This window comes from Hypanus sabinus, chromosome 9 (assembly GCF_030144855.1).
Source record: "Hypanus sabinus isolate sHypSab1 chromosome 9, sHypSab1.hap1, whole genome shotgun sequence".
NCBI lineage: Eukaryota > Metazoa > Chordata > Chondrichthyes > Myliobatiformes > Dasyatidae > Hypanus > Hypanus sabinus.
In genome coordinates, this window is record NC_082714.1 from 83,315,061 (window position 1) to 83,341,546 (window position 26,486).

Below are 26,486 nucleotides of genomic sequence, written 5' to 3' on the forward strand. Positions count from 1 at the left end.
AGAATAACATGTCGGCATGGGTCTTTCACCAGTCAACATTCCAGCTCTTTACTTCACCCACCTCCTTTAGGTTTCACCTGTGGATGTGGAATAGCATATCAAAATGTGAATGGGAAGAATAGCATATCGAAATGGAAAGTAGAATAACATGTCGGCATGGGAATGAGAAGTGGAATAACATGTTGGAATGGGAATGAGAAGTGGAATAACATGTCGGCATGGGAATGAGAAGTGGAATAACATGTTGGAATGGGAAGAGGAATAGCATATCGAAATGGAAAGTAGAATAACATGTCGGCATGGGAATGAGAAGTGGAATAACATGTTGGAATGGGAAGAGGAATAGCATATCGAAATGGGAATGGGAAGAGGAATAGCATATCGAAATGGGAATGGGAAGAGGAATAGCATATCGAAATGGAAAGTAGAATAACATGTTGGCATGGGACTTTCACCAGTCAACATTCCAGCTGTTTACTTCACCCACCACCTTTGGGTTTCACCTGTTTATGTGGAATGACATGTTGGGCGGGGAATGGGAAGAAGAATAGCATATCGAAATGGAAAGTAGAATAACATGTTGGCATGGGACTTTCATCAGTCAACTTTCCAGCTGTGTACTTCACCCACCCCCTCTGGGCTTCACCTGTAACTTTGTGCCCCTCATCCTTCCCCCCCTCCCCCGGTCCTCGGGCACTTGGCCCTTGTTGCTCGGCACCCACACAACAGTTTCTAGAACATACCCGGAGCGGCTGAGCGGTGACGTAACGCTCCCCGCCCTCTGGAAGCCCTACGTAGGACGCACTCTTCCCTCCTATTGGAGGCGAGGCCAGGGCATCTCCCCTTCGCCCATTGGTGGGAAGCGGCTCGGTGGGAGAAGAAAGAAAGAGGGTGTTTTTGCGGAGCCGCCATTTTAAGCCGGGCACAGGACAGGACGGGACGGGACGGGGTGATGTCGATGGAGCAGACGTTAATGGCCTTGAACCGCAGCTCGACCAGCACCATGCTGCAGCTGCAGAATCAGTTTTACTGCCTGGGGCCGTCGCGGGGGCCGGCCGCCGCCACCGCCACCGCCACCGCCGCCTGGGCGGCCCGGGACGGCTCGCTGCCTCAGAGCCCGGTGGAGAGCGAGCCGCCCTGCCACGACGCCCTGTACAGTAGCACCTACTCGCTGGTCGACGGCTTCCTGCGCGAGTACACGGGCGCCGGCGACCGCGGCGGCTGGCTGTGCTGGAGGCCGCAGCAGAGCAGCGCCGAGCGGCAGGCGGCCGAGACCTTGCAGAGGATCGGCGGCCGCCTGATCGAGAAGCACCGGACGGCGTTCACCGGTGGGTGTTGGCGGGTCGGGTCCGCGGGGTGGGGGGAACTGTCCGCCCCTCTGGCACTAGTGTTTGCCCTTGGGCCACTTCCTCATTCTCGGCTACTGACGGGAATCTTTCGCCACACAATGGCTCCTGGCTTCCTTAACCTTGCTTAGTGCTTATTGGCATCGTTCCTCCCCTTGCCCTCTTGACTACCCCTTTTGGCCTGTGTTTCTGCGTCTTGTATTCTTTTGCCTATTTCCGGCTGGAGTCTTTGCCCCTACATTCTCATAGGTCTTCATTGCGGCTGCCAGTTGCACTTCTTTTAACTCTCTCCGGCTGCTAATTTCACTTCTCTGGTCTTTTTTAAAAAAACTATGTCCTTGCAGCTTTGGGTACAAGCCGTCACCTTCCCCTGTTTCGTCCAAAGGGCCTTTGTGTACCCCCTGCTCCCCTTAACACCCTCCTCTTCCCCCCCCCCGACAATCTAAATTCCTACCCGAATCTCCTTCTGTTTCGCCCTTTATGCCATCTTTAATTTTGAAAATGTGTTGTTATGGTATTTTGCTTAAGTTGAGCTGCTTAATATCTATTTACGCCTTTGGCAAGTGATTCTTGTCGGTTTGTTTAGGGTTCCCTTAAGTGAAGTCTTGATGTTTAATTTCCCTAAAATCTGGCTTGGATTTTAACAGCCGATATCCCTTTAATGTCCCCTTTTTTGGGTTCCTAATAAGGAGTTTTGTTCACGGCAACAGGATATGTTAATCTTTGATGTGAAGTACGATTATATAGCATTTGCCGAGTTCTGGACTTGTTTTAATGACAAGCTCTCTTTGAAGAGGTGGGGCAAGGTCAGTCAGTATTTGAGTTCTAGATGCTCATTTCTACAAAACAAGCGCTCTGTTGCAATAATTTCGTCTGACAACAAGATGTAGCCTTGGCATCGTCGTTTGTACTTTCATCTTGGCTTGGGGGTTTGCACCCCTACTGAGGGACTGCTATTAAAATCCCAGAGGGAGTCTTGCTGCAGAGGGGTGTCATTTGGCCACGTACAAAGGCAGTAATCCTCTTCAAGTTGCTCCCATTTACAGGGCCTTTTTTTTCCCCAAATCAGACTGAGTATAAAGATGTTACTAAACTTTGAAGATTCTGGAGGAAATATGTTAATCAAGTGCTAGCTGTTTGTTTCTGTTTGATTAACTTAACAGGCAGTAATGCCTCTTGAGGGAACTTCCTCTCTCGGGACTGCAAATTCCTATTGCGCTTTGGAAACTGAAAATGATCTTAGCAGCTGGAAGCATTGCGTTGCAGTTGTTAGTTATTGACAGACTCCCCCTCTGTACTCTCTGTCTGGTCTTTGCAACTCTTCCACTCCCCAAGTCATCTGCAGCTTGAGATAACGGGGGAGGATTAGATTTGTAAAGAATACAGTCAAAGTTTTAATATGTAGGAGCTCAGCTGACAACCACTCCCACCCACCCACCACACCCCCTGTGATACCAGCAGGGTCTTCATGGCAGCAGTCTCTCAGTACTGTCCCAGAGGCATCAAAGTGTCCTCGCCCTGTGCTCCTGTGAGAGACTATTATGGACTGCACCAATATTCATATTGTTTAAATTGTCTTTAATATCAGGTACCTGTATTGGGAGATCTGAGCTGGTGGAGAATTGTTGACCTCATTGCTGTGAACAATGCACACACTTGAGACTGGTGCAGTGTGCATTGATCTGCTGCCATGGTTACTGTGGGCATGGGGGGGGGGGCTGTCAAACTGGCCAAGAAATTTGCTTGGGTTTTTGTGATTGGGGTGAGCTGTACAATGTGGTGTAAACTGGACTTGGTCAGTCTTCCCATTTTAGCAGCACTGGGCCTGCCTAGAGAAGAGCCCCTCTCACCCACGTTTCCCTCGCCTCCAAAAATAAATTGCGGCAGCTGTTCAGTTTAGGTCCTCTGTGACTCTTAAGCAATTGTTTCACTCCGAGACTGTTTACTCTCAGAGAATTTGCATCTGTTTTTAATTTCTGACCTCACCAGGGCTTGACTAACTTCCGCCCACAAAACCCAGTGTAGTGTTTCCTGGGCTGAGGTCTCCTGCTCAGGGTGACTTTGACAGTTTGCAAACCTCCGGGACCCTTGAGCTTTGCAGTTGGTTTGTGGGGCAGTCAGAGAGTAGGGAGCTGTTTATCAGGAAACAGCAGAGCTGATAATTGCATATGGGGCAAGTAACTGGCTTAGCTTGCATTTGTATTAGCATAGTGGAGGGTGTGGACTTTCAGTTTTGATCTTCTCTTTGTCAGAGGAGGCTGTTTTGGAAGATTTGTGGGGTGGGGGTGGGGGAAGAGACACCTTTGATAAAATGGCCAAGAGTGAGATGCTGCCAGGCTCCTGTAATGACTCAATTTGTGCTCCCATTTGTACTGTTGTGTGTAACATCAACTGCAGACACATGGGCTCCTGAATAAGCGGGTTGTTTCTGCCTTACTACTTTTGCTGACACACACGACCAGTGCCCTGGCTGTGTGTGCATCCTCCCCAGCTAAAATACATTTTCCTCACTGTCACCAGGTGTCTCAGCGTTAACTTGTTTGTTTCCTCTTGACTATCAAAGATGGCTTGTTATTATGGGGAAAACAGATGGCATAAGTCTGCACTCTCCACTCCCACCTCCTCTGAATTTGTGTCCATTTGCAACTAGAGAACTGGAAGGAAATGAATAATTAAGTGCCTGCTCTTTGCCTTCCCGTTTGTTTTTCTTGGGCAAGATGAATTCCCTGCTCAGTGAGAGCTTGGCTAAATAAACTGTTTGCGGTTGAATATAAATAGCCTCTCGAAGCCAGGAATACAGTTTAATTCAGTCAGTCTAGACCTGTTTGGCAGGCTTTTGGTGGGTTTTTTCCCTCTCCCTTGTATACTGATGGCTTTGTAGTGTGGGTGTGGTGTGCTTCCATTTCCCTCCTTCCAGTGCAAAGTTACTGGAATGTCTGTAATTTTAGTTGATAGGAGCAACGGTCACTTGATATTCCTTGTCCTTCCCTCCCTCCCTCCCCACTTCCGCATCTGGGTCGCCAATCTCCAGTCGTTGATCACAGCTCCCTCAAATAATCCACAGCCTCTGTCTCTCAGTCCCTAACCCCAGCCAAAGTACTAAGATTCCTTCTAATCCTTCCTCCAATTAAATCTGTCCCACCTCAACTATGTGGAAGATATTTCCTGTTCACCTTAATTAAATCTCCCCTTGGGTGTTCTTTGTTCCAGAGTGACAAATTTCTAAAGGCCTAAAACCTTGGGGTGTTTTTGTACTTTGAAGCTGTTTTCTTCAGCTGTAGGCTTATGAGCTTCACCTTGCTGGCATTTGGAACTATACTGGCTTTGGGAAGATTTCTGTAGCTCTCCTCTGTTCTCAACCTTGAGTTGTCATGATTACCCCAGAGGTGTTTTTAGTACCACTTGCAGCCATGGGTTATGAAGGGTCACTGTAATATCAGATCACAGATGCTTTCGGCTTCATTGGGTTCACTGGCTGCTGGGAACAATTTGGAACCCCAGATGGTCGCTGCTTGTACAATTCAAGCAGAAAGTTGTATCTTGTAAACATGCTTTAAGCAAGTTTGTTTATGGCTGTTATCTAATCTTCAATTATGTGCACAACTAGCACATTCAGAAGGCCACATTGCTTTAGTGGGTGGCTACACTCAGTGTGCCAACAAATCTATCTTGAGCCATCTGCAAGGGCAACTCTTTGATCTCTCGTAGGGAGGAGGGGAGAGGATCAGATAACTCATGCTTGAATGTATTTCAACTATAACTACCATTGTTCAGGTTTACAATGGAGGAAATCTGTCAATACAACTATCATATTTCAGTTCCCACTTCCTCCTGTAGTCTGCATTTGCATGTTCTTTATTGAATGTCCTCTGGCCCATTGTTCCACTGCCAACTCTTGGAGAGAACTCTTCCTCTTTTTCTCATATTTTTGACTATTTCTGCAACTTACTGTTAACATTCAACCTGTTCAATCATTCCTGATCATAGCTTGCTGAAGAAAAACTTTGTTTTTCTGGTTCCCTCACCTGAGGCATTGTCCTCTGCTTGCTTACCCAGTGACAATAGTTCCTCCATAAATTTCTTCATTTTGAATACAGTGTCTGCTTCGAGGGGGAACAACCCTAGCTTCTCCAGCTGAAGAGCCACGTCTGTAGAGGCTCTCTATCGAATCTCCTCCACATTCTCTGAGAATGTCTAAATTTGGGCATTAAATGTCCCAGCCATGTGTCTAGCTGGTGTGTTGTAAATATCTACCTCATTGTTTTTCTTTACTTTTAAGCTTGTAGTTTTGAATATTACCTTATCCTACCACTCTTTGATGTCTTGGATTCTTTTTGAAAAGTGTTTAATCAGATTGCTGCAACTTGAGGACCCGAGTTATAGGAAAAGGTTGAATTGTTTAGGATTTTATTTCATGGAGCATAGGAGAATGAGGGGAGATTTGATAGAGTATACAAATTGATAGGGTGATGCGATAAGGCTAAAACAAGAGGTCTGGGTTAAGGAGAAATATTTAAGGGAAGCCTGGGGGGGAACTTGTTCACACTCAAGGATGGTGCAAGTATGGAATGAGCTGCCAGTGGGAAGTGGTGGATGCAGGTTTGCAGCATTTAAGAGAATCTGGATAAATACATGGATAGGACGGATACGGAACTAGATGGAATAACAGTTTGGCACTGACTAGATGGGCTGAAGGGCCCTGTTTCTGTGCTGTAGTGCTCTATCAGAAAACAGTTTGACCCATTTTAATTGAGTTGGTTGATTGATGGGAAATTGTAGTCAACAGTGTGCATGTAATGGTACATGTGTTAATACAAAGGGCCTATGTTTGGCCCTCTTGCACATTTCACTTCAGTTGCATTGACCTCCTTCTCACCCTTCCACTCCTCCAGGAATGATAAATCGCCTCAACAACTCCAACAGCTGTAACCTCAACGCCATCTCCGGGGTGGCGGCAGAAATGTTCAGCGATGGAGAGGTCAACTGGGGCCGGATAGTGAGTCTCATCGCATTCGGGGCAGTGCTGGGAGACTACCTGAAGAAGAGTCAGCCAGACAATTATGTTGATGAGATAGCCACGCAAATCACACAGTACCTGACCAAGGAGACGAGGGAGTGGCTGGAGACTCACAACAGTTGGGTAAGAATGTCACCAACTTCGCTGCTTTTTAACTCTTCATGTACTCTTCATTTCAAGACCTGGGTGATGTGGGAGCTCATCTCTGGGGTTGCGGTGGGTGTAGATCTGGTTAGACCACACTTGAAGTATTGTTTCATTCTGGTCACCTCAATATAGGGATAATCTGAGAGGTTTAGAGAGGGCATTGAGGAAATTTACCAGAATGATACCTGGATTAGAGAAGATATCTTCTGAGGAAAGGATGAGAGGTGACTTGATGGATGTACACCAGCTGATAAGAGGTATAGTGGACAGCACTCAACTTTTCCCTAGGGCAGAAGTGGCAAATAAAAGGGGGGCATAATTTAAGGTGTTTGGAGGAAAATATGGGGTAATGTCAAATAGGTTTTTTTTAGTGATGGATTTGTTGAACATGCTGCCAGGAGTGATGGGAGAGATAGATATATTAGGGACATTTAAGGTGCTCATAGATAATGGATTAGATTGATGTTGGAGTAGGTTAAAGGGTCAGCACATTACTTGTGGACTGAAGGATCTGTGCTGTACTGTTTTATATGAATTAAATGCATTACTGGCTTCTACTTTCAAACCCTACAATGAGCAGTTGCTCCTGTTCGAAGGCACACACGTTATAGCTGAATTCTTCCCTGGGTGTGCCAACCAGCTGGACCTTGGGTCAATTTTCGCAACAGTTTGTGAATGATTGTCTTTCAATTTCTGCAGATGTAACGGGCTGGAGATCGTCTTGGTTACCTGTATCAGTGGTCCTAGGAAGCCACTAGTTTATCATACAAGAGTTGTGTGTATTGTCGGGTACAGTGAGGTACAGGTACAATGAGTCATCACAGGTTGCTAGGTTCAGACAATACAGTGTACCAAACATTGTACCTAAACACTGCATTCACTTTGTACCAAGCAGAGAAGAGTTTGGGGTGGAAAGTGGGGAGGAGTACGAGCTGGCAGGTGATAATTGAGACCAGGTGGACTGGGGGGAGGGGAAATGAAAGTGAGAAGCTGGGAGGTGATAAGTGGGAAAGGGTGAGTGGAAAGGAGGAATCTGATGGGAGAAAAGTGGGAGGAAGGGAAGGAAAGAAGGCGTCAGAGTCAGATGCATTTCTGCTTGGGCAGTGTCTGAATGACATTGCATTGACACGTCACCAGTACAGTATGTACTGTACTTCACTGTGGGACATGGCTGACTCATGTCCTGGGGCTGAGTTGCACAACTACTCTTAGCAGCCAGAGGCCAATTTTGGTATCTTGTCACTGAGCATGGGAATTGTTTATTGTATGGATTTTGTCTCCCCTTCCCTTTTTGCTAATGAAGTGTCTATTCACTTAGTAATGCTAGTTCTTCATTCACCCATGGAGGTGCAGCTGACTTGCAGCTCTTGGTAAAGGGTGTTATTCCTTTTGGGCTGCTGGGGAAACAAGACCCTGCATTTATAGAGTGCTCTGTGCCCACGCTGTGTTGTGAACAGAAAATGTTCTGATTCATGTACCACCATGAGACCTGCCCGGGTACCTCACCCTTCTGCTGCTGCCTACACATGACATTTTCACATGTGAATTACTGGCAAAACGGCAGCTTGTTTACTTTTCGGGTTTTTTGGGAAGAGGTGGGGCGACATGTAACAGCTCTTGCCTAATAAGTAACAGATAATGCCAAGCTTACTTTTATCTTTCGGGTTCACACTTGACACATTACTAAAAGAGCGATTAAGTTGTAAAAACAGCCACTACCTTAATTTTTTTTTAAAAATCAGCACAAAATGTGGCTGTATTTTAAAATAAAGCAGCACTTCCTTGTTAGAAAGCACTTGGAATGTTATATACTTACCCAAGATAAGTCTCAGATATTCTTGGAAATAATTGACTTGGGAATTGGCTCCAGTGACTTAAAATTTAATCAAGGGGATTGCTATCTTGATCTTAGGAAGAATATTTTTCAAAGTGGGGAGGGTTTTGGTGTTAGAGGTATCCACTTCATCTCATTGGATACACCAGGTTAGATTTAGCAGGAAAGGCCAAATGTATTTTAAATACAGTTGAAGTTTTAGACCGTGATGCATTCTGGTACCTGTATCCTGTGGTTAGTCATGTCTAGCTATCCGCTGGGAATGAAGAGTCAGCCATTTAAGAGTGTATCGTCATTCATTCAGGCTGGTTAATGCACTAGCAACAGGTGTTCACGTTTGTATAGCGTCTGGTGAGGGTGGAAAACCTCTGTGCCTCAAAGTTATATTCTTTTTGTTTATTATTTATTGTAACGCCTGCAATGTTTTTGTGCACTTTATGTAGTCCAGTGTAGGTCTGTAGTCTAGTGTAGCTTTCTGTTTTTTTTAATTATGTAGTTCAGTCTAGTTTTTGTAATGTGTCATGTAACACCATGGTCCTGAAAAACGTCTCATTTTTACTATGTCCTGTACGAGCAGTTATGGTTGAAATGACAATAAAAGTTGACTTGACTTTCCCCTGCAGGATGGCTTCACAAAGTTCTTCCATGAAAGTAACAGTGAAGAGAGCGCCAAGAAAGCATTGATGTGGATCGCAGGAGTTGGCATTGCAGGGGCGAGTATCATGCATCTCCTAAGATGAACTCTGATCTCATCCTGTACTCTCACATCTGACCTGAAGCACACAGTGTTGCTCTTCGCTCGGCTGTGCTCTCCGCATCATCATACCCCCTCCAGCCCATTTTCCGCCCAGGTGTACGCAGTTCAGGACACAGGTTATCGTACCCGGAAGATGTGCGTAAATAGGGGTGTGGTGTCTGGCAGAACTGGCCCTGTACTGAGTTTGGGAGGGGGGGCTGTGGTGTACATGTACAAAGTACCCATGCCCTCCCTCCCACTATGTGTATGTGGAACCAGAAGGTTCGAGAGTTGTTAACAATTTGCCGACTTTTGCTGAGACTGAGCTTGGGGGAGAGAGAGAGATCAAGAGCCTTGCCTCGTCCATTTTCTGCACACTGTGGAACTTCCAAAACTGAACTTTTATCTAGGCAGTGTTTGGACAGTGAAACTCAAGAACTATTATCACAGTAACCAGGCTCACATGATCATCAGCACCTGGTCGGATATTAAACTGAAAAGAACTCTTCCAGCATTAAGTGTGAATTGTCTGTCTCTCTCCTCTCTCTCTCTATTTTACTCCCTCTCTCCTATCGTCTTTGCCCAAAGTCCTTGAAGGAGAGGGATGCAGGGTGGGGAAGGTGAAATGGTGAGAAAGGTGAAATGGTGAGAGAGCAGGATTGCTGTAGTTATATGATCAGCAGGTGGGAAGGGGGGCTGAGGGGGGAAATAATTTTTAAAATGTACATTTTTACAGTACATTGTCCCTGTCCTTGTTTAATCTGGGGTATTGACAGTACTTTAAATGACAACATTATTTGACTTGAATTAATAAATGTTCTGTATATTGTTTAATCAGGCAACGTTATAAATTTAAATGTCCGAGGACGGGGCGGTGGGAGGGTGGGTGTTTTGTGGCGAATAAGGGCAACAGGTTTCTTTAGAAAAAGAATTTGCTCCTATGGTCGTGATTTTGGCTCGTTCCTTGAAGGGTGAGTGTACACAGCATTAAGGCACAACTCAGTTCTACAGTGTCTGGAGCTTCCAGAAGTGTCCTTGGTGCACAAAGAAACATCATCTTTGTGGACCTGCAGATCTCAGCTTGAAGCCCTGGTGCTGTAGTGGCAGAGAAATACTGTGCTCTGTTTAATATCATTAATATAAATCCTCTAATCTATAATGTTGCATCCCCTCTATTTATTTAAGGCTACATTCCCAGTTTTTAAAAATTGTTCTTCACCAGTCACCGGAATTTTGAGGGTTTTCCCTGCCACACAAGCTTCACTGCTCAATGCAAGTTGTTTAATTCTGAGACACTTTGCTTAGCCCCATCACACCAGGCTCTTTGGCTCCAGAACCCTGCCTTACGGGTCTTGAGACATGCCAGCGATGGGTAAACAGAGACCAGTGTCGGGAAATGAGAACGCACCTTTTCCCCTCATCCTTTTTCCCTCTTTCTTGTTTATCCAGCTTGTTTTTTTCCTGGGGCTGTTGCCAGAGGAAATTTGGCCCTATACAACAGCCTCCACTTGCACAAAATCTGTGTGACCTGGTATGGGATGATTTCGATTTGTGGTATTTGATGAAACCCTTGATTAACATGCACTTTGCCACTGCTTTCCCAGATTGTATTTCAGGCACAAGGTCCAAACGTGAGGGTGACCTGTATTGGTTTGGTGCACAAAGAGAGAATGGTATTTCTTTTGGTCAGTCACCAGGTAGGTGTTGGAAATGAGGGCGTGGCGTAGTTCAGCTCTCCATCAGTGTAGCCTCCAAAGTGGAAGGCCACTGCCATACATCAATTGTTAATAGACGGCAGCTTATTGTAAATTAAATGTATTTTTTTGAAAAAAAAAAGTTTTCTGCTGTTTTATTTCTACAGATTGTCAAATCTAGTTATCTATTTCACCTACAAGTTCAATCTCCATGGAGAAAGCTCACTGGTAAATAGGTCTATTATTGTCACAAGTGTTAAATGCATACTGAGAATCTTTGCATCACATGCCTTCCATGTGGGTTGTTTCATCAAGTGGGAAAACAGCGGAGGAAGGGTCATGTGTTACATTGGGAGGTCAAAAGTCAGTCTCATTGTTCAGTAGTCTTGTAGCACTGTTGAAGCTGACCTTGAGGCAATTGGAACGTGCTTTCAAGCTTATCTCCTGCCTGATGGAAGAGGGCTGAAGAGAGTATCTCTGGGGTGGATAGAATCTTTGATTATGTTGGCTGTTTTATTGAGGCAGTGAGAAGTGTAGACAGACCAAGGAAGGAGAGGATGGTTTCTGTGATGTGCTGCTGAGCGTCACAACTTTCTAGAGTTTCTTGCAGTCTCTGGTAGGCCAGTTACCATACCAGGCTGCGATGTATCCGTACAGATGCTTTCTCAGGTGCATCAATAAAGGTCAAAAGTTCAAGGGGAATTTATTATCATAAGATTCATTTTCTTGTGAGCATTCACAATAAATACAAAATTTGCAAGTTAAGTTTCAGGGACCGGAGTTAAAAGGAAAGATGGAATAGATTAGGACTTTACTCCCTAGAAGATTTGATAGATACAAAATTGAGGGGTGCAATGCAGGTTTTTTCCACTAGGTTGAGTGAGACAACAACTGCAGGTCATGGGTTAAGGGTGAAAGAAATATTTCATGGAAACATGAGGGGGAAGTACTTCACTCGGAGGGTGCTGAGAATGTGGAGCAAGCTTCCAGTGGTGGATGCAGGTTTGATTTCAATGCTCAGGAGAAACATTGGAGATAGGTACATGAATGGGAGGCTATGGAGGTCTATGGACCAGTCCAGGTTAATGGTGCTAGGCAGAAAAAAATGCACACAACAGAGAAACAACCAACCAGTGTGCTAACAACAAACTGTGCAGGTACAAGAATTTTAAAAATGAACAATAAATTGAGTCCTAAAGTGATTTGATAGGTTATGGAATTCGTGAGCAAATTCTGGATCAAGAGTCTAATAACTAACTCTTCCTAAATCTAAGCCTCCTGTTGCTCCTTCCTGATGGCATCAGCTAAAGAGCATGGCCTTGGATGGTGGAGCTCCTTGATTCAGCTTTCCTTTGACTGTGTTCCTTATAAATGTGCTCAATTGTGGGGAGGGCTTTACCTCTGATGGACTGGGCTATATCCACTACTTTTTGCAGGTTTATCTGTTCAGGGGTATTGTTGCCATACCAAATGGGATGTGTCAAATTTCTTTAGCCTCCTGAGGAAGTAAAGCTGCTGGTGAGCTTTGACCTCAGCACCATTTGATGTAAATAGGAGCATGTCCTCTAAATAGGGAGGTTTCTGCTGAGCTTGCTTCTCATCTTAACTCGTTTGCATTTATCCAACATAAGCAATTCCTTGCGTCTAACAGATGTTGCTGAGTTCTCTAGCAGATTATATTGCAACGTTAGCATTTGTTTTGAGGACCAGAGTTGAAGGGCAAAAATGTGATGCTGAAGATTTATAAGGCATTGATTAAACTGCAGAGTATTGTGACAGTCTTTTATCTTAAAAAATGTTGTGCTGGCATGTGGAGGTTCACAAGAATTATTTTGGGAAATAAAGGGTTAACTATAAAGAGTTCTTAAGTGTGCTTGTTTAGAAAAATGAGGGATCTTGTAGTAACCTATTGAAAGGCCTAAAGAAGATGTTACCTATAGTGGGGGTGTCTAGGACCAGAGAGGACAGCTTCAGAATAGAGGAATGTCCATTTTGAATAGTTAGAAGGTGATGAATCTGTGGAAATCATTTCCACATTTGGCTCTGGAAGATAAGTAGTTAAGTATATTTGAAGCAGAGCTTGACAGGTACCCTGGTCAGGGTTATGGGGAGAAGGCAGGAGAATGTGGCTAAAATGGATAATTATTCAGCCATAATGGAATGGTGGACTCGATGAGCCAAGCGGCTAATCCTGATCCTATGACTTAATGGTAGTTTACAGCGACCAACCCTGCAAGCTACATCCTCCTATGTGGGAGGATACCCACAGCAGAAATTCGTGTAGTTGGCAGTCAGGATCTGTAGATGTGAGGCAGTGGCACCGCACTGTCAGAACCCATTCCAAAAAGGGAGCTAATGCCCTGTGTTCAAAGCCTTACTCACAACAGCACACTTGATTCTGCTCACCACACTATTAGCAAGGATAGGACTGCATTGGAGTGAATGAATAGGCCATTTTCCATAGCTTGTTTCAGTCGGGAAGGGAAACTGGATAGGCAGGGATTGTTATCCTTGGAGTAGGGAAGGATGGAGGGAGATTTGATAGAGTTGTACAAAATAGATTGAGCAGAAAAGTCCCCGCTGCAAAGACGTTTAATGCCAGAGGACACAGGTTAAGTAGGTGGTGTAGAATCTGAGGAATGTTTCAGCCCCATGCAGGGTGATTGGAATCTAAAGCTGATTCTCTTGAGGTGATAAAGGGAAAGACAATATTTAACTTGCAAGCCATGACTTAAAAACAGGATGTTTTTATAAATGTCAACAAGTATTTTTTTGTCCACAATTTGGAAAATGCAGGTTTCCCCTGCAATCCGAAGGTAGAGCGTTCCTATGAAACTTTTTGTAAGCAAAAATGGTGTAAAGTGAAATTTATAATGGTGTAATTTATATGGGAAAATTTTTTGTACACACGCGTACACACCTGCCCATGCAAGGCTTCACGGTCATGGTAGTCTTTCTCAGGGTAAACACAAGTTTAAAGTGGGTGCCATTTCTCATAAGCAAAAGCGAAAATCCTCTTCGGATTTCTTTTGGTTAGCAAAGATAGGTACTAATGTAGGTCTTGCGTAAAAGCGAAGCGGCGTAAAGTGAACTTTCGTAAAGCGGGGGACACCTGTACACAAAAGTCATTGAGAACCATACATGTGAATGCATCAAAAACATGACTGATTTGAAAGAGGAGACAAAACCCTCCTGTTTGTACAGTTGAATGTATGTGTGAGTGTCAGACTTTTGAATTAATAGTATATTGTGTCTGTCCCCAAGTCCAGTGTTCTGCTGGAGACTGCCTGCATCTAGAACACTGAATCATAAAGGCACCGGATGCTTTAGAGCAGTAACTTTTTATCACACCTTTGTGTATATAATATAGAAAATGATACTCCTTCAGCCATGACATTGTGTCACCCTATAGAAGCCTACTCCATGATCATAGCCCATAAGCTTCTGTTACATGTACATCTGTCACTGATGACCAGCATAGTTCAAGAATATGCTGGGGCAGTTTACAAGGGTTACCACACTCCCATAGAATAGATCTTTGGAATGTGGGAGAACACCGAGCACCCAAAAGAAATTTACACAGTTGTCAGGAGAATGTGCAAACTCCAGTCTCTGGAACTGTAGAGCATTATCGGCTAGCCACTACACTGCTGTGCCACCCAATTGGCAGTGCTCCTGGATTGTGGGAGCTTAAGTTCCCCGGCCAGGTTTGCATCTGATACAGCTGTGCATCTTCCCCATCTCATCTCAATGGTGCCCTCCCTCCCTCCATCGAATGACTGACCCTAGAACGTGGAGAGCCATGGCCTCAGATCAGGTCTGATTGCTTTACTGGTGTCCGCTGTCTTTGTTGCATAGCTCATTTGTACTCGGAACATGAAACATCGACCATCCATTTCCCTCCAGTGCTTGGCGTGTTGCTCATTCCTACCCTTGTGTGGATCTGTGTGAAGGTTTTAATGGTTTATCTCCCCATTGGTGATAAAATTGAACAGCCAGGCTGATGAATATAGTATTAGATTTACTGTCACTGACTTGTATGACATGAAATCTGTTTTGTGGCACCAAGGCAAAGTTAGAAGAAATGACAAAATTAATGGTGCAAAACAAAAGGGGAATGATGAAGTGTTGTTCACGGGTTCATGGACCGTTCAGAAATCTGATGGAAAGGGAATGTCTTAGGTTCCTGCACCTCTCGGATGGTAGTAATGAGGAGAGGGCATATCCCAGTTAGGATAGTCCTTCATGGTGGATGCCACCTTCTTGCAGCACCACCTCTAGGCAACATCCTTGATAACGTGATGGAGCTGTCCGCGTCAACCCTCTTGTCGTCCTACGCATTGGAGCTTCTGTACCAGGCTGTAATGCGGCAAATGATTGGAAGAGAGCAGTTTGCAAGGTAGGTCACATCACTGCATCACGGAACGCATGTGGCATCTGACTCATGGCAGTTTGCCCCATTCCCACGAAGTGGGAATCACACTCAGCCCTACACCACTGCAGGGGCAGTCCCCACGGTGGCTTGCAATGCTTGAGTTATGTGCTCTGTCAAACATTTCCAGTGCTGAAAGCTTAGCAGTTGAGTTTTCATGTCACAGCCGGCTGGAAGCAGTGCTGGTGTCAGCGCTGACTCACTTTGACCACGGGTCAGTGAAAAAGTCATGAGAAATGAATTGCTAGCAATACAAACCACTGGAAATACTCAGCCGGTTAGGCAGCATCTGACAAAAGAGAAGAAATCCAGACTCGGGTGGAGGTAGAAGTGTTTCCACATTTTTATTTGCTTTAGAAGCTTCCTAACATGCAACACAGGAACAGAACCTCGGCCTAAAATGTTAAATGAGTAATTACACTCTGTGACACTTTGTAGGTACAGGAGTGGGATCTGGTGTAGCCAAGGTTCGACGTACATTCAGACAGAGATGCTCCTCTGCATGCCACTGTTGGAACGCATTCCTGTCGCTTTGAACCAGCCTGACCATTCTCTGTCCTCTCTCATTAACGGCGTTTTCACTGAATGTTTTTCTGTCTTTCACGCCATTCTCTGTAAATTCTAGATCCCGTCATGACTGAAAACCCCGGGAGATTTTGGAGATTACAGTGGTTTCCGAGACAGTCAAACCACCCCACCTGGCAGCAACAATCATTTCACAATCAAAACCTCTTGGATCATTATTTCTTCCCCATTCTGCTGTTTGGTCTGAACAACAACTGAACCTCATGACCATGTCTTCATGTTTTTATGCCACAATATTGGCTGATTAAATATTTGTATTAATGAGCTGGTGTACCTAATAAAGTGGCCACTGAGTTTGAATGCCCATATTCTCTGCACATTCACCTGCCTGTTTAAGATGCACTTAAATACCTTTAAATGCATCCTTCACCACTACTGGCAGTCCAATCTTGGCATCCACCACACTCTTGTGAAAAATATCTTGACCCATTCATCCACTCAGAACTTACCCCTCACACCTTGAATGTATGTCCACCACCTCCTTCACCACCATTCAGGGTCCCAAACAGTCTTTCCAGGTGAGGCAACTCCTCACAAATTCCATCTGCCATTTCTCTGCTCATTGGATTGATAACGGTCAGTGTCAACTTTTGCGGGTTGAAGGGTTGTTTCCTTTACCTATTTCTCTACAGCTCTATAACTCTGTGTTGGTCAGGAAATGCTGGTGACCAGAACGCTAAACTTGCAGCGGAAGTTCTGCATACAAATTGCTAAATTTAATACACATCTAGCTTATAGATGGCTCTCCTGAAGTGGGGGCTGTTTTGTCCTCTTGAATATCTGTCCTGAGGTACATAAGAGTTTGGTTTAATCATTCACAGGGGTGGAAACTCCCCCAGTGCAATTACGTTGGGGAAAGTTAAAATCAAAACCAAAACTGCAAATGGCAAATACCTGAAATAAGAACAGAAACCGCTGGAAACACTGCAGCTCAGGAGACTGAAAAAAATCAATGTTTCAGGTCCTTACTTGTCGGGTAAGCTCCACCAACTTAATATTGCATGACATGGACCAGGATGTGTTTCTGCATTCCCTATTAAACCATTTTGATTCATCCTGTAACAGACATTCCCTCTGTTCTACATGTTGTTCCTGCATCTCCTACTGAGAACCCAGTGATCAGAGAGACTTGGACGTTGACTGAGCTTGTCTTTCTCCAGATGCTGCCTGACCCGCTTTTTCTGGCTTTGGTACACCACTTCCATTTTTAGTGAATTATAAACATTGGGGAGAAGGTCTGAGGACTCCCATTTAACAATTCAGGAACAGTGGCTTTCACTCTCCAATCGGCCCATGAACGCAGTGTAAAACTGCCTCTGTTTTGTTTGCACCATCAATGTATACATTTTGTAACTTGTAGTAATTTAATGTCTGCACTGTACTGCTGCAGAACAACAAATTTAAAAATCAAAGTAAATTTATTATCAAAGTACGTGTATCACCATATGCTATCATCATCCAGGTGATAATAAAACTGATTCTGATTTTGACTTCTATAAGGTTTGAATCTGTCTTCTACACTACAAAGAATCAAGTCCCAGCCTACCCGACCTCTCCCTATAACTCAGGCCCTCAACTCCTGGTAATCTTCTCTGCAGTCATGCTTTGTACTCCAGGTGCAGTCTCACCAACCTGCACCATAACTCGAATCAGAACTGGGTTTATTATCACTGAATTATATCATATGAGACATGTTGTTTTTCCAACAGCAGCACTGTGCAAAGATATGTAATTATTGTAAATTATAAAATAAATAAAGAGTGCAGAAAAAATAGAAACATTGAGATGCTATTTATGTATTCATGAGCCATTTGGAAATCTGATTGTGGAAAGAAAATGCTGTCCCTGGAACAACAGTGTGAGTCAGGCTCCTGGGCCGCCTCGCTGCTGGTAGTAACGAGCAGAGGGCATATCCTGGAGGGAAGGTCCTTACTTATAAATGCCGACTGCTTGACGCACAGCCCCTGAGGGTGTCCTCGCTGGTGGGGACGGTTGTGTCCGTGATGGAGCTGGTTGAGTCTCAACTCTCTGTGTCCTCTTGCAATCCTGTACAGGGGAGGCTCCGTACCAGTGAGTTAACCAGAATCCAATTCAGAAAGCTCTCCACGGTGCATTAATACAAACTTGCAAGGGTTTTTTGGTGACATACCAAATCTCAAACTCCCAACATCCCAACACAGCCTTCCAGCCTCAGAGATTGTGCTCCCCCCAATTCAGATGTATGTCAGTAATAATAAATCTAAATCAAAAACACGTTACAGAGAAGTTGAGGAGGGTTTTGAGTGAAACATGTCCCTGGTGGAGCGGCATTAGTGTGGAACCAAGATCGGATGAAGCACCTCTGTGCATGTAAAGTGCAACGTTGTAGAGACTAATCTATAGATCATACTTGGCAGGTTAGACTAAACAAACAAAAGTAAAAGGCAAACCCATCCAGTTCTTATAGAAGTAGAACAGAAGAGTGAGATATCTAAAGTAAATTTATTACCAAAGTATGTATGGTATGTGTCAGCATACACTACCTTGAGATTCATTTTCTTGCAGGCATTTACGGGAAATAAAGAAATACAATTGAATTTATGAAAAGCTGTACTTATCAAAAGACTAACAAACATTCAATGTGCAAAAAAGTTCAAAATTGTGCAAATATTATATTTTTAACAAAGTAAATAAGTAATTCTGAGTTTGTGAATCCCTGAAATTGAGTCTATATTGTGGAAAATGCTGCAGGCCAGGCAGCATCTATCGGAAGAAGCACTGTCGATGTCTCAGGCCAAGACACTTCTATAGGAAGATCTCGGCCCAAAACGTCGTCAGTGCTTCTCCCTATAGACGCTGCCTGGCCTGCTGCGTTCCACCAGCATTTTGTGTGCGTTGCTTGAATTTCCGGCATCTGCAGATTTCCCCTCGTGTTGTGGAGTCAGTTTGGCATTAACGTGAGTGAAGTTATGCAGGCTGGTTCAGAAGCCTGATTGTTGTAGGGTAATAACTGCTTCTGTAACCGGTGGTGTGGGACCCGAGGCCCCTGTACCTCCTGCCCAATGGCAGTAGTGAGAAGAGAGCATGGCCTGGGTGGTGGGTGCTGCTTTCCTGTGGCGGTGCTCTTTGTAAGTGGGTTCACAGGGCTTTTCCTCCGATGGATGGACTGGGCTGTATCCATTTTTGTCAGCTTATCTGTTCCTGCGGCTGCCATACCACACCATGGTGGTGACAACCATTAGTCTCGCGAGACCGTGGATCTGCGTCTGGAATGGTTTCCAGGACGCAGGCCTGGGCGAAGTTGTATGGAAGACCGGCAGCTGCCCAAGCAGCAAGTCTCCCCTCTCCATGCCACCGATGTTGCCCAAGGGAAGGGCAAGGGCCGATACAGCTTGGCACCAGTGTCGTCGCAGGAGTTGCCCGAATGAGGTTGCCTTAGGGACTCCAGCTCTGGATTTGTCCTCAGGGTTTACTCCTGAAGCCTTTCCCATGAGTGGGTATGGCCGCAAGGCAGCGGAGGTTTGAGATCAGAGTTTTCCCTCCCTTAGATGGACTGCCTTCCCAGGCTGACGAGCTCCATCTACCCGATACTGTACCGCACCGTGATGCAACCAAATTGCACCCACAGAAGTTTGTCAAAGTATTAGATGACATGCCAAATCGACAAACTTCTAAGAAAGTGGAGGTGCTGTCGTATCTTCTTTGTGATGGCACTTGGATGCTGGTCCCAGAGCAAACCCACTAATGTGATGATGCCAAGAGATTTAAAATTGCCAAACCTGACACTGGAAAAGAGTCTGTCCTCTGAGGGACAGACTCAACCTGACTGACCCTCTATGCCAAATTCCAGGGAGAAGCAATATCATTCCTGGCGTCGGTCCTTCAGTGGAATCCCTGGCTGCTTCACTCAATCCAGCACCCTCAAAGTGGGAATCAAAAAGTCATGGAAATAAACACGGCTTCAGCCCGACTTCTTCATGCCGAACAAGATAAAGATAAAGATCAGCAGTATTTGCCACATGTACATCAAAGCAGTGAAATTGTGTCAATGGTGTTATGGTTTCTCTACCAGCTTGTTTACCTTTACCAAGGTCACTTGCCGGCTTGCAAAAGTTCCTGCAGAGACAGAGGAGGGTGGAGCAGTTTGACGGACAGCTGGTGTCCAGCACAGAGAGACATGCACAGTGCGGACGGACACTGAACGAGCTTTGTTGCATCCGCACGAAGGTGGGGTTTTTGGAGGTTCAATTCGGGGAATCGATCCGTGGCTCACGGTGTGAAAAGGTGCAACCGGTGGGGAATTATTTGTGTGTCCTCCCTTGCCCGAGTGATATTCCACCACTGAAGAACGGTCGTACGTGTTATTGTCATAGTCAGTGACCACGACAGGAAGACAGCGGGGAGATCGACAGCATCACCTCTCACCTCCCTCTCTCTCTCCAAAGTCTAACTACCTCAAATTGAACTGAACTCTTGTCTCCATAGTAAGACTGTACCCATTTACCCCTAGGTTTGAAAGAACCTACTTTCCACACTTATGTATATGTATCTCATTGCTAACCTGTTCAATATGCAAAGCTGTGCTGGGGGCAGCCCACAAGTATCGCCATGCTTCCAGTGTCAACGTGGCGTGCCCACAGCTCACCCTCGGAACGTGGGGGGGAAGCTGGAGCACTGGGAGAGACGTAAACCTCCTTCCCGACGGTGGTGGGGATTGAACTCTGACTGTACCACACCAGCAAGGTACCTGTCCAAGCTGGTCCTGTTTGCCTGTGTTTGGCCCGTACACCTCCTTGTTGCTGAGGCTTTATAAAGCATTGCCCAGACCACTTTTATCTAAGAATGTTCTGGCCCAGGAGAGAGTCAGAGGAGGTTCACAAGAACCTATGGGGAGGGCCTGATAGCTCTAGGCCTAGAGTGTGGGTGGATGAGGGGAAAATCATTGAAACCTACTGGATACTGAAAGGCCTGGATAGATTGAGCATGGAGAAGATGCTTCTGGCAGTAGGAGGTTCTAGGATTTGCAGGCACAACTGGGATGAGGAATGTGGTGAATCTGTGGAATTCATTGCCACAGGGGGCTGTGGGGACCCAGTTGCTGAGTGTATTTAAGGCGTAGATTGACATGTTCTTGATTGGTAAAGAGGTTAAGCGTTCTGGGGAGATGGTGGGAGAAAGAGATGGAGGAGATTCAATGGGACAAAAGGTCAACCTTTGCTTCTACACCTATTTAATGTTAGCACACCTTATCTGAGGCAGATGCAGCTTTCCGAGTCGTGGGACTGAAATGAGGGATGTGGAATTGCCTGGGTACTCTTGATTCTGCGCGTGAGCTCTCCATGACAGGCTTCAGGGCTGGGCTCTGGTATTGAATGGGGACGGTGACTTTGACGTTTCTGCTTTGCATTTCTTGGAACCAAGACTGGGCGTCACAAGTGTGAGCTCCGCGTATCGATCCGCCACAAACTCACCACGGTGCTGACGCCTGCCTTTGAAATGCGTCAAACTGCAATCTGATCTACGGGTTGCTCCAGAGAGAGGGACACACAGGGAGACGGACATCACGTGCTGCTGGAAGATCCATTAAAGACACTGTTCAGTCCACCCGGAACTTGATCTGCCACCTGGCACTCTGTGCTGACGACACACTGAAGCCACTGTAAGGGCTCAGTGGGGGAGAACTGATACTGGACGGGGAGGGGCTGGGCTGGGCAAGGAGCCCCTCAGTCATTGTAGTAATGTAGCGCCACAGGAATGGCAATGTAGTTGAACACTGTTAATGCTTTGTCAAAGATTGAAAAGGCATGCATAGTTTATTTGTTTTTTTCATCTATTACTTGGTTAGTTAGTTATCCAAATACGCCAGGAATAGCCCTTCAGGCCCTTGGAGCCCGAGCCTTATCACAGGACAATTCACACAAACCAATCCATCTACCGACCAGTACATCCTTCGATTGTGAGAGGAAACAGGAGCACCCAGAGAAAACCCACGTGGTCACGGGGAGAACGTACCGACAGCGGTGCAAACGGAACCCAGGTTGCTGCTACTCTAAAGCGTTGTGCTAACCACTGCGCTACCACGCCATCCATTCTTGTAAATGATTTTTTAAATGATAATAAATTAATTCTATTATAGATAAAACAATCTATCCAATGATGTGTGTGTGTGTGAGAGAGAGAGAGAGAGACTTCTAAATCCCCAGAGATTAGACCACAAAACAGCTGAGCCAATCCTCTCAGAATAGTACCGCCCAGTCAGAATTGCCGATCTTTTGATGAAGACGTCATGAAAGCATTTCTAGAAACATAGAAAACCAAACATGTACTTACTTTAGAAATTACTAGGCTTACCTATAGCCCTCTATTTTTCTGAGTATGTACCTATCTAAAAGCCTCTTAAAAGGCCCTATCATATCCGCCTGCATCACCGTAGCCAGCAACCCATTCCACGCACTCACCACTCCGCGTAAGAAACTTGCCCCTGACAAAGAAGGCAAAGAGTGGTTGTAGACACGTCATATTCTGCATGGAGGTCGGTAACCAGTGGTGTGCCTCAGGGATCTGTTCTGGGACCCCCACTCTTCATGATTTTTATAAATGACCTGGGTGAGCGATGGGTTAGTACGTTTGCTGGTGACACAAAGGTTGCCCAAACTGACATATGGGCAGGGAGGAGGGGGTAGCCACACTGAGGGAGGGAAATGAGGAGAGAGCCACACTGTGGGAGGGATATGAGGAAGGAGAGCCACACTGTGGAAGGGGTATGAAGGGGGAAAGCCACACTGAGGGAGGGGAATGAGGAGGGGACAGCCACACTGAGGGATGGGTAGTGAGGGGAATGAGGAGGGGGAAGCCACACTAAGGGGAATGAGGAGAGAGCCACACTGAGGGAGGGGAATGAGGGGGGAGAGCCACTCTGTGGAAGGGGTATGAAGGGGGAAAGCCACACTGAGGGAGGGGAATGAGGAGGGGGAGCCACTCTGTGGGAGGGGAATGAGGGGGGAGAGCCACACTGTGGAAGGGGTATGAAGGGGGGAGCCACACTGAGGGAGGGGAATGAGGAGGGGGAGCCACTCTGTGGGAGGGGAATGAGGGGGGAGAGCCACACTATGGAAGGGGTATGAAGGGGGGAGCCACACTGAGGGAGGGGAATGAGGAGGGGGAGCCACTCTGTGGGAGGGGAATGAGGGGGGAGAGATGCACTGTGGGAGGAGAATGAGGAGGGGAGGGGCATGAGGAGAGAGAGCCACATCGAGGGCAGGAAATGAGGAGGGGGGAGCCACACTGAGGGAGGGGAATGAGGACAAAACATCACTTATGTGGTCAGTTTACATCCTACAATTCCCTCTATCCTCACTACCCCTAGCACGGCACTCCCTCCTCACTGCCCCTCCACGCCACACCTCCCCCAGCATGGTGCTCCCTCACTCTAACACTGGGGGGGGGTGTAGGGAGGCTGGATAATAGTCTCAGGGGTCAGGAGCCCACCCGCCCATCCTCCTCCCCCCTCCCCACCACCCCGGAGGCAGACGAGGAACACAAAGCCACTCAATATATACAAAACCCTGCCTCGTATTCGGGCTTCCGCCTGAAATTCTCAGAACTCGCAGCTTGGCTGCGAAGAAAACTGCAAACACCCACATCCCTTTGCTGAATTTGATCTAGATTATCGCTCGCTCTCTTGCTTCAAGACGAGAGGCGGCAGGGTGCAAATTTCAATCTCTCTCTCTCGCTCTGTCGCTGGCGAGTTTCCAAACAGTCCCTCAGTGGAATGAACAACAGCTCGCTCGCTCCCTGCTCCGCCTGCGCCTCGCTGTAAAGCAACACGAGCAGCCGGCCAAGCTGCTCACTCCAGCAAATCCCACAACGACCCTCCAAAGCATCCACATCAGTCTTGCTCCTACAGGGTGTTGTTTTGCGACAGCGAGGTATAAAAGTTACTCCAAGTTACAAAATTAATAATGTGCCCCCCCCCTCACTGAGCACGGTCTGTGTTATTCCTTTACTCTGCACTATCTATTGATTTTCAAAGTAAATTTCTTATCAAATATCATTTATGTCACCATATTCATTCACAGTAGAGCAAAGAAATGGAATGGAGTCAGTGAAAAACTACACACAGACCGACAGACGACCCAGGTGCAAAAAGAAGACAAACTGTGCAATTATGAGAACAAGTCAATAATAGGTAGGTAGATAAATAAATAAACAAATAGATGAACAGGTACTCACTGAGAACATGATTTGTAAAGGTGAGAAGAGAGCGTGGCCCGGGTGGTGGGGGTCCCTGACACTGGACACTGCGTTCCGGTGGCAACCCTCCAAACGCATCGGCATCCTTTATTGGGTCTGGGGCGCCCGATGAGATGAGGCTCCTCCACATCGGTGAGGTCTGGTGCAGATTGGGGGGGGGGTGGGGGCGGAGGTTTTGCTTCGGCGAGCGCCTTCGCTTCATCTGCCGTACCAGCCATCATCTCCCAGCGGCCAGCCTTTTAAATTCCCTTCCGCCTCTTCCCTCACCGATACGTCCATCCACCGTGTCCTCTGCTGCCAAGCTGAGGCCAGGCCCAGGTTGGAGGAGCAGCACCTCATACCCCATCTTGGCAGCCTCCAACCTGACAGCATCAACACTGACCTCTCCATTTGTTTCCCCCTTATCCCACCAACACCCATCACCCCCTCTCATTCCTCCATCTGACCATCACCCACACATCCCCTCTTCATCTCCTTCTCTTTACTCCATGGTCCACTCTTCCCCCCTATATGATTCCCTCTTTGTCACTTCCACCCGTCACCTGCCAGCTTCTTACATCAATCTCCCTCACCCCCCCCCCCCCACCAGCAGCATCCCCCTTCTCACCTGGATCTACCTGCCACCTGCCTGCTCTTGACTATGTGCCCCCTTCCTTTCCAGCCCCGACAAAGGGTCTCAACTCAGTGCCCACTGTCCGTTTCCTTCCGCAGATGCTGCCTGACCCATTGAGTTCTTCCAGCATTTGTGTGTGTCTGTGTCTGTGTGAGAGAGAGTGTGTGTGTGTGAGAGAGAGTGTGTGTGAGAGAGAGAGTGTGAGTGTGTGTGTGTGTGTGAGAGAGAGAGTGTGTGTGTGTGAGAGAGAGAGTGTGTGTTTGTGTGTGTGAGAGAGAGAGTGTGTGTGTGTGAGAGAGAGTGTGTGTGTGTGAGAGAGAGTGTGTGTGAGAGAGAGAGTGTGAGTGTGTCTGTGTGTGTGTGAGAGAGAGTGTGTGTTTGTGTGAGAGAGAGAGTGTGTGTTTGTGTGTGTGAGAGAGAGAGTGTGTGTGTGTGAGAGAGAGAGTGTGTGTGTGTGTGTGAGAGAGAGTGTGTGTGAGAGAGAGAGTGTGAGTGTGTCTGTGTGTGTGTGAGAGAGAGTGTGTGTTTGTGTGTGTGAGAGAGAGAGTGTGTGTGTGTGTATGTGCGTGCATCTGCAGAATCCCTTGTGTCTCTGTGCACACACAGGGTGGTACACAGGACAAAGGGAATGAAGAGTTAGGGTTACTGTTGTAGTGAGTGTGCAGTGCTGGAGGATGTGGTGAGGTAGATTGGAAGATCAAGATTTCATCTTGTAACATGTGAAAGAAAGTTCAAGCATCTGATAACAGTGGGGTAGATCCTGGTTTGCAAACTTCAAGTCAAGTCAAGTCAAGTCACTTTTATTGTCATTTCGACCATAACCTCTGGTACACTGCACAGTGAAAATGAGACAACGTTTTTCAGGACCACGGTGTTACATGACACGGTACAAAACTAGAGACTTTTCTGTTTTATTTATTGCAATACAGCACGGAGCAGGTTCTTCCGGCCTTCGAGTCACGCCACCCAGAAATCCCCCGGTTACGGGACTATTAACAATGACCAATCAGCCCACTGACCAGAATATCTTTGGACTGTGGGAGGGAACCCTCGCTGTCACGGGGAGAACATTCACACTCCTTACAGGCAGAGGCGGGAATTGTCACTGGTGCTGTGTAGTGTTGTGTCAGCCACAACACTACAGACAGACAGACGTACTTTATTGATCCCGAGGGAAATCGGGTTTTGTTACAGCCGCACCAACCAAGAATAGGGTAGAAATATAGCAATATAAAACCATAAATAATTAAATAATAATAAGTAAATTATTCCAAGTGGAAATAAGTCCAGGACCAGCCTATTGGCTCAGGGTGTCTGACACTCCGAGGAAGGAGTTGTAAAGTTTGATGGCCACAGGCAGGAATGACTTCCTATGACGCTCAGTGTTACATCTCGATGGAATGAGTCTCTGGCTGAATGTACTCCTGTTCCTAACCAGTACATTATGGAATGGATAGGAGACATTGTCCAAGATGGCATGCAACTTGGACAGCATCCTCTTTTCAGACACCACCGGCAGAGAGTCCAGTTCCACCCCCACAACATCACTGGCCTTACAAATGAGTTTGTTGATTCTGTTGGTGTCTGCTACCCTCAGCCTGCTGCCCCAGCACACTGTCTGATGGCGGGGGGAGAAGAGAGGTGGGTGGGGATCTTTGATGATGGACGTGGCCTTGTTGAGGCAGTGTCTCCCATAGATACAACAGATGGTGGGGAGGGATGTGCCTCTGATCTACTGGGCTGAGACCATGACTCTCTGCAGCTTATGCCCCTGGGCATTTGAATTCCCGGACCAGACCAGTTGGGATATTTTCATCTGTAGAAGTTTGTCAGAGTTGCTCACTGACAAG

General features: G+C 46.4%; 1 protein-coding gene across 1 annotated transcript; it reads left to right on the top strand.

Moving 5' to 3' along the window:
• Positions 1 to 863: 863 nt before the first annotated feature.
• Positions 864 to 10,916, top strand: LOC132399536 (induced myeloid leukemia cell differentiation protein Mcl-1 homolog). The gene is made up of 3 exons (XM_059980005.1): positions 864 to 1,328; positions 6,239 to 6,486; positions 8,968 to 10,916. Exons 1-3 carry the CDS (start codon positions 953 to 955, stop codon positions 9,082 to 9,084), a joined length of 741 nt encoding a protein of 246 aa, XP_059835988.1. The 5' UTR covers positions 864 to 952; the 3' UTR covers positions 9,085 to 10,916.
• Positions 10,917 to 26,486: the final 15,570 nt, after the last annotated feature.